Here is a 14,172-nt window from a genome sequence, read left to right as displayed (position 1 = left end):
CAAAGGGTTTATTATAACGTGGAGAATAAAGTGATTCTAGAAGTTATCTATGTGAACTGCTGTTGAAAGCGAAAATAATGTTTGAGTGCCTTTTGTTAACACGGCTTCATCACGTGGTCCATCCACATTTTAAAAACACAAAGAGAGTACAAAACATGGACAGTAAGCAGTCCAAATGAGATATAAAGAGGAAACATTATCATATCAAATTATTCCAAAATATTCAAGTACCTGCGTCCATCCACACTGTAACTTTGTTTACATGGAAATGTTTTTTGGGAAAATAGCCACATGCATCTAACTGGTGGATATGCTGTAAAGTTAACTTCGAAGCAAAACTCTTCCTCACCAATTTCAAAATCTTCTTTAGAGTCGGTTATATTTATAAATCCCTTTTCTGGGGAAAAAAAATATTATATTACAAAGGCTGGACTGCTTAATGAAGGAATTTTGACATCTGTATGTTTTTCGTTTTGGTTATCACAAGCAAAAAAAAGCACCATGTTAGATCACAAAAGGCATCCTGTTAATCAAAATAAGATAATGCTTCAAAATAGTATTGAAATGATGTCACTGTGTTCAGCTGCAGACAAATGATCTGAGCCTACTGAAGTTGCATATTTGGTCAGACCAGAGCCCTTCCAAAATTGTCCGACATTTCTCCCCCATCTGCCCTACAGAGCCACAGGACCAACACCACCATTATTTATTTGGTTTGTTTTAGGTGTGTGTTCCAGGTGTTAACAGCTGCATCTCCTGGCTTTCCTCTACCAGGGAACAAAGCCAGGTGGCACAACCAGCATAATCAGATGTTGATAGTAGTTTTTTCTCCTTCCCTGAAATGAGCTGAAGATTTTGCAAATGAGTCTTGTAGCTGCTCCTTTATTTCTCCATCTAAATTAGATACATTTGATGGAAGACAACTGCAGCATGAAAAAGTGTTTTGAAGATGTGCGTGAACCATGAGCTGCTGGTACTTGCCCTGCTAGGGTTGGATTAGTTTCACCTAATGGAGCTGTCTGAAGTTCAGTGACCCACCTAAGCTACTTGTCCGGACCTCTGATAAACTCAGTGGAAAGAGACAGGCATGTCCAGATGTAGCCCATCTTGAAACAGAAGATAACAAAGAGGTACTGAACTGCTTCTGGAAATATCTGTTTCTTGACACTGACTGCTGAAGGAACCAAAGTCATTGCTGGAGCTAGATGTCTCATGAAGTGAAATGAATCCCCTCCAAGGAGACTGAACAGCAGACACATGTGGGAGGAGGCTGTCCTAAAGGCATCAGTGGGGCTAGGATCAGCTCTGTAAAAATCACAGAATCATATACATTGGAAGAGATCTCTGGAGATGTCTATCCAGCTCCTGCTCAGAGCAGGTCCAACTAGATGAGGTTGCTCAGAGCCATGTCCAGTTGAGTTTGGATATCTCTGAGGAAGTAGACTCTACAACCTCTGGAAAACTTGTGCCGATGTTTAATCAGCCACATGGTGAAAAACTGCACTGTAGAAATATTGCTGGACTGGGTTTTTCCTTTTCAGTATTTTTCTTCTGGTTGTAACCCTATATTCTGCTTGGCCTGTTTTATCTCTGTCTAGCTTACTGGTTTAAAAAACACTATCTGTCTGGAAACTCCCATATAAATCAGAAAAATTTCAGTATTTTAAAACAAAAAGCAATTCCTTTCATGACTGTTCTCCTAATTTTTGATATTAAAGGCTTATTGGTTTTATAAATTGGACCTTCATCTTTTGAATGATCTTTTGCACCTCATCCTTCCAGGCAGAGGTCATCTCTGTGCGTACTGTTGACAACACAACCAGTCAAGAGTAAAGGCTTTCTCCAGAGTGCATACAAGGACCTTGAAGCACGGTATGCCATTTCTCTGGAAAACAACTCAGAAAAAGCAGTTTCTTTCTTGAAGGAGAAAGAAAATAGCACATTATTGCTTGGCTTATGGTTTTTTGGCAGGTTTAAGTGTATTTCTGCCAGAGAAACAGTGAACATGATTGTTCAGTAATGACAGAGAAGTGAGATGAAATTCTTGAGACTGGATTCAAAGCTTTCAATTCTCTGTATTTATTGTATTTGTTTATTTGTTGCTTTAAACCTAATGTGTTGCAAAATAGCATCAAGATTGCATAGTGTTAAAAATTCTTTATTCAATGCTAGTAGAAATTGAGCATAAGAACTGCAGAAACGAAGAGCCTTGCAGCTGCAGTTGTTGGCATGATCTCTCTTGCACTTTAAAGTGGCCCAACCACCCTGCCTGACCTCACCAGCTACACAAGATGGGATAAGTTGGTGAAGTGTCAATTAGCAAAGAGCAAACCAGAGCTGTCTGGCTGCAAGGTGTTACTAGAGATTAGAAGACCACCCATCAATGTAGTTATGCTAGCTAGGCTCCCCAGGCAATGCAGTATGTGACAACCAAATCAGTTTTCTCTTGGTTAAGTTACATCACAACCATTCCCAGTGTAGCTATGGATGCTGACTCATGCACAGTTTAAAGGTAGGACACTGATCATTTCAGAAACTGCTACCCTATGACACGGACAACTGAGTGAAATCTGTATCTATATCACTGCCGAAATTGAACCTGGGATGCTAGCACAAATTCACACCAACAATGGTTGTCGTTAATACATTAGGCTAAAGGCTGGGGTGGATCAGAAGCACAGGATGTCCCTGTGTAACTTTGGAGAGAGAAGCACGGCTGTTAGCTAGGTATGACAACATCCCCCCACTTTAATCCACCATGTAAGTAAACAAACAGATTTTTTCATCAGCAAAGCCAATGAGCCCTCAGAAATTTTGTTGGCATAAGGGGTATTAAGGAGGGTACAGACAATCATCGTAGCTTGGCGTACCCCAAAAAATACCCCACTCAGTAATACAGTCTTCCAGGGACAGTGACTCAAATATCTCCTGTTAATGTGACACATACTCACACCTGATAGTTTATGGATCCAAGAAGCCACTATTTCTGAACCGAGCACCAGTACTGAGAAAGAAGAGGATCTTGCCCTACCTCTACACCCCTACCTTCCTATTTACTAAGGAAATGTGTGTAGAAAAAATGTCCAGGTATGGTACTCGGTTATTGTAAATGATGACAGAACTTCCTGCTCAGTGGTAGGCAGAAACTGAAAAGAGGATTATTGCACTGGGAAAGTCATTTCTGAAGAGACTGAAGTCTCCTACCATTCCTAGCCTAGGTGTTGTAAACTCTGAGAGCAACTACATCTAAGGTCAAATGCGTGGTGAGTGCTTCAGAGCACTTGTTCTCAGGGCTACAGACTCCGACTCCAGGCACACCAGTCAGAAAACTACTCCCAGTGCCTACTCCAGCAGCATGGTCCTAACTACAGCTTTCCTTTTTATGCCTTATTTCCAGACTTATGCCTATTTGTATGTTATTTTCATCTGAGAAACAAGGTTTGCAGTTGAGGCTCTGTTCTGGACTAACTTCAACACTGCTGGCTTTTAAATCAACATGTTGCTTAAATAGAATGAGGTTTCCTTTGGTATGCTTTCACTTTTTTAAATTTTCAGGCCTTGTGTAGCTTGGTGTTAGGAGGATGGCTCCCTTCAGTGCCTGGAGAGCAGGAGACAGGCAGAACAAACAATAACACTGGAGTAGTTGTCTCTCTAGTTTCAGGTTTTCCTTCAGATCCATCACAGCAGCACTTCTGCGTGGCAGTTTGCCAGCTCTGTCAGCACTCGCTATTCATCATCTCTCTGGGCTTACATTCTCCATTAACACAAAAGTTTTAATTTCTCTTCTGTTACCAGTTCCACAGCATCTGGAGCTAAAATTCTCTCCTGATTTACTTTCCCATAAAAAATTTGGCAAACTCAAATGGCTACTTGTCAGTCACTCCTCCACCATAAGAGGAAATGGTTGTTTCTCATTTGTTCTGGGTTTTGAGTGGGAGAGCCCACCACCAAGAACCTTCCAACTGTTCAATTCCTTCCTGGCGGACCCAGGTTAAGCCTGGTACAGATTTTCTCTCTGCTTTTTTCTGTATGACAGCAACAAGCACCTGAAGGGACCATAAAAAACAGCAGAGCAGAGGCCACGAGAACCTCTGCCTTACCTCCCCACCTCTGAAGGTGCAGCAAAGGAGGGGTGGAAGTGCTGTTCGTGAGTGAAGGGAGATGGTGTGGGAGCAAGTGGTGAGGAGGAGTCTGAGGCCATGGCTGCAGCTTTTCAAAACCCATACTGGAGTCACAGCAGGACATTTCTGTCTCATATTAGTTGAAACCAGTCACTGGTCATTCCAGACTGTCCAAACTAATACACAGAGCATTAATAGCTGAACACGCAGGGCAGGTCATGCATTTTATATTCTCAGGCAGCTCCAGAATGGTGTTTCCTGCACTGCTTTACCTCTAGTTTTTTGTATCTGCTCTACAGCTGCCTACATCCGAGTTGGTGGCACAGAGAAGGGCTACACAACTACACTACTCACCCCTGCCCAGGAAGCCCAAGGCATAGCCCCCTGGGGACCCTATAGCTTTGTGTCCCCACAAAAAGCCACTATGGCTTCGCATCACACTGGCTGAGAGTCGTCTACAATAACATCAGATGAATCCCAGCCTGTGTTTCTAGAGATACCATTGAAACAGTCATGTAGACTAGCCCTCTAAACAGTGCCATTTCATTTCACTTCTAAAAGTACTGTCTTTTAATGGGAATTATTTGAAAAGCAATATAAAGAAAAGGTTGATTATCTTCAGGTACCGGCATGACTCAGTTCAGATTAACTTCTTAGCTTTCCTGGACTGCCAGTAAGTGCAAAGAGAATTTTTCCTTAGAAAAGGAACTACAAAACATACGCTGCATACCTGCAAGCCAAGAACTGCTGCATGGAAAACAAAGCAAAACAACCAACCAAGGGACAAAATTAACACCGGGGGTTGGAATTACCTAAAACTGTAACCAAAGCAGTTTGGTTCAGATGAACTGTAGAAGAACAGGTATAATGTCCACTGTGGCTTCTTCCTGCCGCTGAAGCAAACGCATACTGGATCCGAATTGCTGAGTGATCTGTTTGATATTCTAATCCTTCAAATTGGCGATCCTAGTTTTCAACAGAGATTCCCATTTAATCAGTTGATAGTGCCCAATATTACCTATTTTAAAATATGTCCTGTCTTCTTACCTGCTCAACTTCTTTGTTTTCAAACGATAATTTTATTCCAAATTTATAATTACGGTAAACAGCTCTGCATCTGATCAGCAATGGTTCCCCGACTTTAAGAAGTAATTGAGGTAAAGGTGCTGCTTGTCTTTCATTTAAATCTACAAAATCAAAACATTGTCATTGAAACAACACTGTCACTTTGCCTGGAAAAATGCTCATTTAGATCAACATTTTTTTTTCTAATGCTGCATAAACCTCCATTATTATATTGTAATGATAATTAGAATTTGGGAAAATTACTGATTAGTCATGAAATCAGTAAATTTGATGGATTTAGATGTCTCAAACCAAATTTTCTCATAATTTATACATTATCTACAGGGCATGGTTCAGCACAGAGTTTAGCTCAGGTCAGGTTTATTTGAAATACAAACAAACCTGAATTTATGTATTTATTTATAATTATTTATATATTTATATATTTAAGAACACTTTGAAGAGCATTTCACTGCAACACAGTCCTAAAAGCATGCAGAAAAAGATAATAGATGTTTAGAAAATGTAGAAGGGCAAGACGTTTTTTACACAGACCACAAATAGCTATCAGAATTTAGGGTTTAAACGTGAGACAGAGCAATCATATTCACTGTTAGATTGTTCCAGTGAATACAAACAAGTAGCTTAGCCCAGAAAGCATACTCAGATGAGTAGTGCAACTAAGTTCAGCGGCAGGATCCAGCTCACATGTAAGTAAACCTTAGAGGGAAGTTACCTATTGTAAAGAGGCTGGTGCATTCTCTGCCCAGGTCATTAACTGCACAGCACCATATATAAGTTTGAAATAATTCATGTTGTACCTTCTGTATGCTATCTATTTCCCCAATGTCTTCATGCATTTTATCAGGGCAACTGTAATTACAAGCACAATTATTTATTGACTCATTTGGTTAACCTCAAGCAAATAAATCTGATAAATCTCCAAGCCATGAGAATATGCAAACAATAGTGGGAAAACTGGATCTTACATAGCTGAATAAAAAGGAACTAGGAAAGCTGAAGATAAGAAAATAAAAATCTCACAGCCTAGGCAGAAACATGAGCTGAAATGACCTGAACATACTCAAACTGGCTCATAGACAGGTAATGCTGTGACTAAAATCTAGACAAGAGTGAAATCATAGAGGTTGAGCTCTCACACCACATATCTGAATTCCTGGTGGTGGGAGCTGCTGCAAATCCAGCGGCCATTATGAGACCCAGATCCCAAACTGCCACGCTGCAGAGAAAGGCATTATATCCGCTGCTATAAAAGAATCAACTTCATATGTTAATAGAATGGAAAAAAAATCATTTAGCTTGGAAAATTATGATTCCTTGTAACATCTTCCCAGCTCTAATGCATTCACATTTCCAAAAATTGTGAAAAACTAGAGGGAAATGAGATACCTTCAATTTGCTCTGGTGACATCAAAACAGTAGAATCTGGAATAACTTTTTCCAAGCCAAGAGCTGAAAGTTTCCAAAAGAGCACAACAGCCAAAATTTCTAAGAAAAATGTGCTGCAGCACTCCAAAAGTGGATCATGCAGACACAGGTTTTCAACCAGCACATGGGTGTGCAACCCAGGCGAGCCCATCTCCAAAAATTCTGACACAAAAGCTCTTCTTCAGTTATCTCCGCAGCTCGCTAGGCACACTAAGCAGTACAAAGCCTCCCCCTTCTTCTTCTGAAGATGGTAAACTTTCAGTCTAGAGATTCAACATGAATATAAACATACACCATACCTCTTTTCAGGTGTTTTGCAAAATATCCACTCCACAGAGGGCTGGGGGTAGCTCTCAGATATGCACTCAATAGCATCTGATTTTTCCCTTTTCCTGAAATAGGGTTTGCCTGGTTTCTCTGTTAAAAATCATGCAAATATTTAGGAATGCCGAAATTATTCTGAAGCAGTGTTTTGCTCATTTCATAGTACATGAAGTTACAGAGCTGTAATTTGTTTCAGGAGGTTTCAACACTGAGGGAATAGAAAATGATTCTGCCCTAGGGATATTGTGGGTTGGTCTCATGAGCTTTTCAGCCTTGATTGCTAAATGCACAGCTCCCCTCTCCCCATATCAAAGGCCTGCCTCTATACACCAGAGGATAATCCTGAGACTGATACTGAAAGGTGTTAATTTGCTGTGGTTGCTCTTCATTTCACCGGGCAGGAGCACAGACACCTTTCGAAATCGCATCCCAAGCCCGTGGCCTTTGGTGGAGTATCTGTTGAGACTACAAAGTCTCTACACAAAATGGGATCGTTGCATACTACTCAGTCAGATCAGGTACACGATGGAAAAACAACAGGTGGTAATGACTCCTGATAACCAGCAGACTTCTCTATCCTGTATCTGTAACCCAGGGGGAAAAGGCTCCTAGACAACTCCCAGTCTCCTGAACCTCTCAGGCGCAGACTTGGACCAAGCACAAAAATTTAATATATTAAAACTGCTAAAGATTTGACTTAAAATGAAAAGCACTGAGTCTGGTTTTAGGTCATCTTACGATGAAATTACAGCTTCCACACAGAAGACTGACATTTTCTTTACAGTCATACTTCCATTGCCTGCAAGGTGACATGCTAAGGTGAAACTAATACTGGCTTTTTAATTTCTTTCTTCATTTATCTCTTATAAGCTGGGCCTAGAAGTTTTTTTTCACCTATACAGATTCACATCTCAGTTGAAGGGTTCACATCTAGCCTGGAGGATTTTATGAGAGATGTAATTATGATATTAAATTCACAGGAGCAAAGAGAATGCAATCCAAGCAATTGATATGGAAAAGATCTTTATCAAGACTGTTTCGAACTACTCTTGCTTGCACATGTAATAACACTTTTTACCTCTACAACCTAATTGATATAGTAGAGAAGGTAATTTTTAATTAAAGATATAATACCCTGTCCCCTCAATGAAGCTGTTAAAATTATAATTGAGACATGCAATAGGCCTTCAAATAAAACAAGGAGAGACTGGAGGTGACAATTCTGACACCTGAGAGAAAAAAAAATCAAACAGAAGAAATACTTTAAAAACAAATAAAGAAGGAATAAAAAATGTTGATTAGTCACAGTTTATTAAAAATGAGGCAAGTAACGATGCGTGTTATTAAACCTGTCTCTAGAAGGGTTTGGTCCTAACTTTGCCAGGCCTAGCTGTTTGGATTGATGTTTTACTTTCTTTTCTTTGCAATTTCTTTTACATTTTTTAATTTTATCTTTAAATTTGGCCCTTTCCAGACAAAATAATACGGTATTTCTCTTCTTTTAAAAAAAAATAATGTCAACGTGCATCTTTTTTTTTTTTTAGATGTTCTTGGACACCCCTACTTAGAAACAGAAGCTTGAACTTTGTTGCAGAAGTTGCCTTTGCATCAGGGATGTCTCTTGTGTGGTCCTTGAGAAAATTCAATCAAATCTGCTCCCACTGTGAGCCTTTCAAAAAGTCGCACCTCGCAGGTGCTCTGTCATGAGCATTTAACAGCAGTTAAAATCTCAGCTTCTCAGGCACCCTTGTGCTGAGCAGCTGGAGTGCTGATGTGTTAAACCCGAATAAACAAGTAAAGGCTGGCACGGAGAAGAGGACCTTGTCTTTCCCCTTTCCCCAGTGGTGCCTCTTGCTGCCCACAGAATTGCGAAAGGAAAAGCTATGTGAGAAGTGCAGAGACCCAGTGGCAGGCACAGGCGGAGAAGTGGCAGAGTGGGACAAGGCGTGACTTCGGAGAGCCAGAGACCAGAATATAAAAGGGATGTCCTGATCTGGTCCAGATAACAGCCCAGCCAGCAACACCGAGAATAAATAGGTTAAGATGCAAGCAAACACAACTAGTCAGCGAGCTTTGAGAGCATACAAGAGCCACCCTTGGTTTGTCCCTCTTGGCACAGAGGGGAATCTCTCATAGGGGAGAAGAGGGCTGCTGTGCATTTACATCTTTATTTGTTCATTTGCATGGTTTATTGACTAGTGAAAGCTGACTCCCTCAGATTCTGTGGTTTTGACTTCAGTCTGAAGTCAGCCCCAAGTCCTATGCAAATCTAGGAAGATGCTTGAAATGCAGCACGCGAGAGCTTCATTGCTTTGACTGAACTTGAGCCTCTCCCTTGCACCTATTGATGGAGTGACCCCTTTCATCTGACTTATACTTACTTCGGATGACAACAGGCACAACTACTGTGTAATTGCCGGTTTTACTTATGACTGAGAGGGTGTATTTTCCAGCTTGTGTTTCTTTTATTTGGGAAAAAGCCAAAGACGTAACATATCTATAAAATGGAAAATAAAGCTGTATTTGTTATCTAGAAGGTGGTATGCAGCAGACACAATAAAATGTTAGCTCTTTAGCTCTTGCAAAAACACTTCAGAGATACTATTATTCATTATTTACATAGAGCCCTAACAAGTCACATAATTCTCCATGCCTCAGTTTCTTTGACTATGAAATCACGATATTTGCCTCACATAAGCACTGCAAAGCTCAAATTGATCGATGTCAGAAAGTCTCTGGAGACGCCCATGCATGATGCTATACAAATTAAAAGAACAAGCTGATTTCAAACTATTCTTGACTTTAAAATTCATATATGTATATGTGTCTAAATGACAATCAGCAATGTGCTGCCAGGTGACAACAGTTAAGAAAGATTAGAAGATTTAAAAAGATAACGCATAACATGAAATTAAACACAAACACAGTCACAGAAAATATTCCATTTACATCCCAAAAGAAATGATCTCTTAAAGGTTCTTTGATCCACTACATCCCTTAACTTACCGATTCTCTGAGTCCAATGAAAGTTTACAAGCTTTGCTCTCTTTAAAGAACCAAAAGCATGAAATGATCTCTGAAATGTTCATTACCACTCTTAATTCAATATCTTCAAACACATTGACTTCCACATTTTTAGTTGGTTCATAGATGTTCTCTGTTCCTTGAGAATTCAAATAACATCCAGCATCTTCCAAAATGTTAGAAATCTGCAATGCAAGAGGACAGATTGTTAGGTATTTATTAGCAATTAGCTTTATTTGCTTTTTTGCATTCAAATATTTTTAAAGGATGCTCTTCTGGAAAAGCTTTCATAAATTAATAATGCCTCATAATGCCCAGATATGAATACAAATTATACTGAAATAACACCTTCATCATACCTTCATTTTGTTTCATTTTGGTTTTGTTTTTTTTTCATTTTTACTGTCGAACTTATTCATAAATATGTTGAATTCTACTGGAGGAGGAAACACTACAGGATTCCTGTTGAATTAGTTAATTCTGTTCTCTAGACAGACATCACAGAACAATTTTAGCCAGAAACATAATAATTTCCCTTAGTGATATAGGCTATTCTTTACTCTCATTTTTGTTTCCTTTCATGTAGAACCATAGGAAGACACAGAACTATAATACAACTTTTCTGTTTGCAACCTCAACACCAGACAGGGCCAGAATTTTTTTTTTTTAGCATCCCACTGCTTGTCACTGCATCATCTGGCTAGACTGCTCCTCAACTCCTTGAGGGCTTTACCAGGCAAGGAACGTTTGGGCTGGGCGCCTTCACACCTTTCATTTCCTCACCATTGCATACAGCTAAAGGAGAATCGCAAACAGAAAGAGAATGTTCCACAGTCATTCTGAAAACCACCAACGTATTAATGAGTCTCTAAGCTTAGCTGCAGCAAAAGGTGGCAAGTATATAGCTCCATCTGAAGAGTAGTCCTAAATGTCTCCCTTACTTTGGTGCGTGAAATTTATCTGGTGTAAGTTTATGAAAGGATGGAGTTCATTGCATCCTCTGCCCTGCACTGTGCTTGGCCAGTTGGTTCTTCTCATTCTTTGCTCCTTCTTTGTCCCTTCCCTTGATCTGAGAAGTATCTAGAGATAACAGCCATATTCTGCTCTGTCTGATACAAGGACAGCACAGTTTTGACCGGTATACTTTCATTTGTTATCCGAATTATTGATTTATTTGTCCAGGAATAAAAAAGATTTCATAAGACTAACTTGAAACAAGAATCCTCAGGAAATATTTTAATCGCAGGTCTCAGCTGCTTTATAATTTAGTTGCACACGACCTCTTCTTGGCCTTCTGCCATTTCGAGTCAGAAGAGAAGAAAAAAAATTGTATTTGATTCCCTATCCAGCTTTGGTGTCTCAGTCAAGGTTTAGACCAGGCAGGGATTTATGGGCTTTGATGGTGGGAATAGAGGGTACTGCAGCTTCCCCATCAGTCCCAGCAGCTGTGGCACACACATACCATGGCAGACCACCGGTTCACACCATGGCCTTGGCAATCCCCTCTTAAGGGCACATAGTTTTTTACATTGATAAATTTCCAGCAATATTCAGCAATATTCAGCAATATTCAGGCATGCTGATGTGATACAGCATCAAGGCAGCAATTAAAAAACCAGTTTTAGAGAAAACTTGTACTTATCTATTTACAGTTTCAAAGTATGAATTGTGATATGTATTTCCCTCTAACCTTCTGCAGTCATATTTGGCCTAACCCTGATTATTTTGACTGTGACATCCCCACAGTCTAAAGGTTTAGGGTGTTGTAAGCTTCTGGGAAAGTATTATTTCTGGAATGGACAGGAATGTTTTATAAGCAACTCGTTCTCTGTTAGATTACCTTAGGAGATACCGATGTCTCTGATGTTCCTGAACCTTCATCCTTCTGGCTGATAAACACACATGTAATCTCAGAGGTATTTTGATTCATTGCAGAACTGAAAGTAACTGCTGTCATAACAAGAACTGTAAAACAGAAATAGAAAAAAAATGTAATCATGTGTAGATCTCTGCTCAGGGATAATCATTTTAGTACAAATAAAATACAACAAAACTGTAGAAAAATTACATCTTTTTAAAAAAAAGGCAAAGGAATAAGCAGATATATCGTGTGCATTTGCAAACTCTGCATTTGTGTATTGAAGCTGAGTGGAAGCACTATGTGGAGAACATGTCAAAAGCACAGATATATCACACTTTAGAAGTATGTCCCATAATATTGCAGAAAATGTCTAAAGACAAAAGCCTCTGTGTTATGGAGTCTCCTTTAGAAACCACATTACAAAACACAGGCTCCTTCTTGCAGGCCACTTCTGCATCAGTGTCTCTGAAAGGGCCCTGCAGCACCAAACCCTGCAGCCTCAGGCCAGCATTTGCCCATTGTGAGCCGGAGGATGATAATGTACCATCCCTCCCATTGGCACTAAGGAGATGTCCACGTCAGAAACACTCCCCGAGCACCTCTCACTCCTGCTCAGAGCAATGGCAAAATAAAGTCCTCCAACTTGCCTTTCGAGCCCACATTCAGTTCACCCAAGGACTCCAGATCTAGTCTTCCCTTTCCCTTCACTCCAGGACAGGCTGCATTTGATCTGATATAGCGGACACTCTCCTGAGCCTTCCTGGCGTGGATTTGTGCACCCCAGCAGCTCACAAGCCAGATCCAGGTTAGATGCTTCTTCCCTTGAGCTGCAATTCACAGTCTCGTGCTCTTTCCCCTCTGGGAAGCAAACAAGGCAGCAATTCCCACTATTTTGAGGAAAGCAGATGCAGAAAGTGGAGGGCAAAGAAGAGTAAGCCCATGGCTTTCTCCTGCCTTCTCCTTCCTCCATACCTTCCTGGCTCTGTCACGCCTCAGGAGCCTATATAGTCAGGGCAGCTCACTTGCCAGCTGCCAGCCCTGGCAGGAGTAGCAAATGTCATTTCTCCTTATGCATAAAGAGCAGTGTGGGAAATCTTCTGGTGCCTCAAAGGCATCATCTCTCCGGAGTGCTTCATAAGAGCCTTTCTGCATAGACTGCAGCTTGAAAAGTCACCTTTTAGCCTTAAAGAAGCTATATAGTAACCATGCCCCCATCATTGCACATAAACAAGAAAAACAGAAGTAAGACTGCACAACTGGCAGGATAAAATGTGTCTGATTTCCATTAAGTCCCTAACGCCAGCCCTCAACAGTACAAGTAAGCACTGAATCATAAAATAACATCTCCTGGTGACCTGGAGAATTTCTGCCCTCGGGTCTTGGTTTTTCACTTTTCTTCTTTTTTTCCCCTTCAGCTCCTGAGATGGTGGGACATAAAGCAAGATGCAGAGTTGAAAGGAGGAAAAAAGGTAAATATATCAGGAAGCGCTTGAAGGATGAAAGTAATGAGACGATTTCTCCAGGTGATGGAAGGAGCAAAACTGAAAGAAGGAAGAAATGAGTAAGATTTGCTGCCATCTCCTCTTTGATGTTTGTGCCTTCTGGAGCTGCCCAAGCTCTAAGCTGGCAACACTTTGACACCTTCTTCTCAGTCTTCTTGGTAAATGTGGAATAAGACTGAGTCCTTCTCATTCAGGCACCTAGCATACACTTCATTTTGGGTGCCACCTGTCCACAATATACACAGGCAACGGTCTGCTTTTGCAGACCTCTGAGGAAGATCCTGTTTGTCTGTCCATGATCCCTAAGAAAGGTGAACTGGACTTCTTTGTGGAGACATGTGTCTCCCTCCATTGCCTATAAAGATAATGTTGGCACTTCTTGAGATAGTGAGTGCCAGAGGGCAACTGAAAAGCAGGTATGCATTAGGTATCTACACCAAGCATGCTGAATTCCTCCCCATCGATACAACCAAGGTTTCCAGCCCTCCCACTAGCCTTTCACTAAGTCTTTCTCTGCTCAGCTTTCTCCACTTCTGTTTGTTTGTTGGCCACTTTACCTTTCACTCTTTTCAAACCAGAGACCATCTGACCGGGTCACAACCAAGGGCTTAGCTGATGGAAACCCACCTACGTCCACTGATTTCCAAGACACATGAAGAAACCACCTGAAAATATGACCGCAAAAGTTCAACTCATTTGGCCTGTTGAGCATTCCCTTTCTTCAGCTTTCTGATCTGCAAATAGTTTTAGCTTCTGATTGTTCAAGCCGAGCCAATTTATCCCTGGCATTACTCCACATTGCCTTGTTAGCAAGATGTCTAACATT

The 14,172-nt window shown here is 40.7% G+C and overlaps 1 protein-coding gene across 1 annotated transcript in view; it reads right to left on the bottom strand.

Moving 5' to 3' along the window:
• The window catches only part of FLT3 (fms related receptor tyrosine kinase 3), a 31,293-nt gene extending 17,362 nt beyond the window's left edge, over positions 1-13,931 (bottom strand). The window contains exons 1-9 of the mRNA XM_075142988.1: positions 13,904-13,931; positions 11,824-11,948; positions 9,966-10,168; positions 9,341-9,456; positions 6,935-7,052; positions 5,923-6,059; positions 5,169-5,308; positions 4,934-5,087; positions 232-397 (exon numbers count right to left, since the gene is read on the bottom strand). Of these exons, the coding sequence (XP_074999089.1) occupies positions 232-397; positions 4,934-5,087; positions 5,169-5,308; positions 5,923-6,059; positions 6,935-7,052; positions 9,341-9,456; positions 9,966-10,168; positions 11,824-11,948; positions 13,904-13,931 (1,187 nt within the window). The remainder of the gene's footprint in view (positions 1-231; positions 398-4,933; positions 5,088-5,168; positions 5,309-5,922; positions 6,060-6,934; positions 7,053-9,340; positions 9,457-9,965; positions 10,169-11,823; positions 11,949-13,903) is intronic.
• Positions 13,932-14,172: the final 241 nt, after the last annotated feature.

This window comes from Calonectris borealis, chromosome 1, assembly GCF_964195595.1.
Source record: "Calonectris borealis chromosome 1, bCalBor7.hap1.2, whole genome shotgun sequence".
Taxonomy (NCBI): Eukaryota; Metazoa; Chordata; class Aves; order Procellariiformes; family Procellariidae; genus Calonectris; species Calonectris borealis.
Note: the sequence above shows the minus strand (reverse complement) of the source record. Positions and strands in the feature narration are given on the sequence as shown.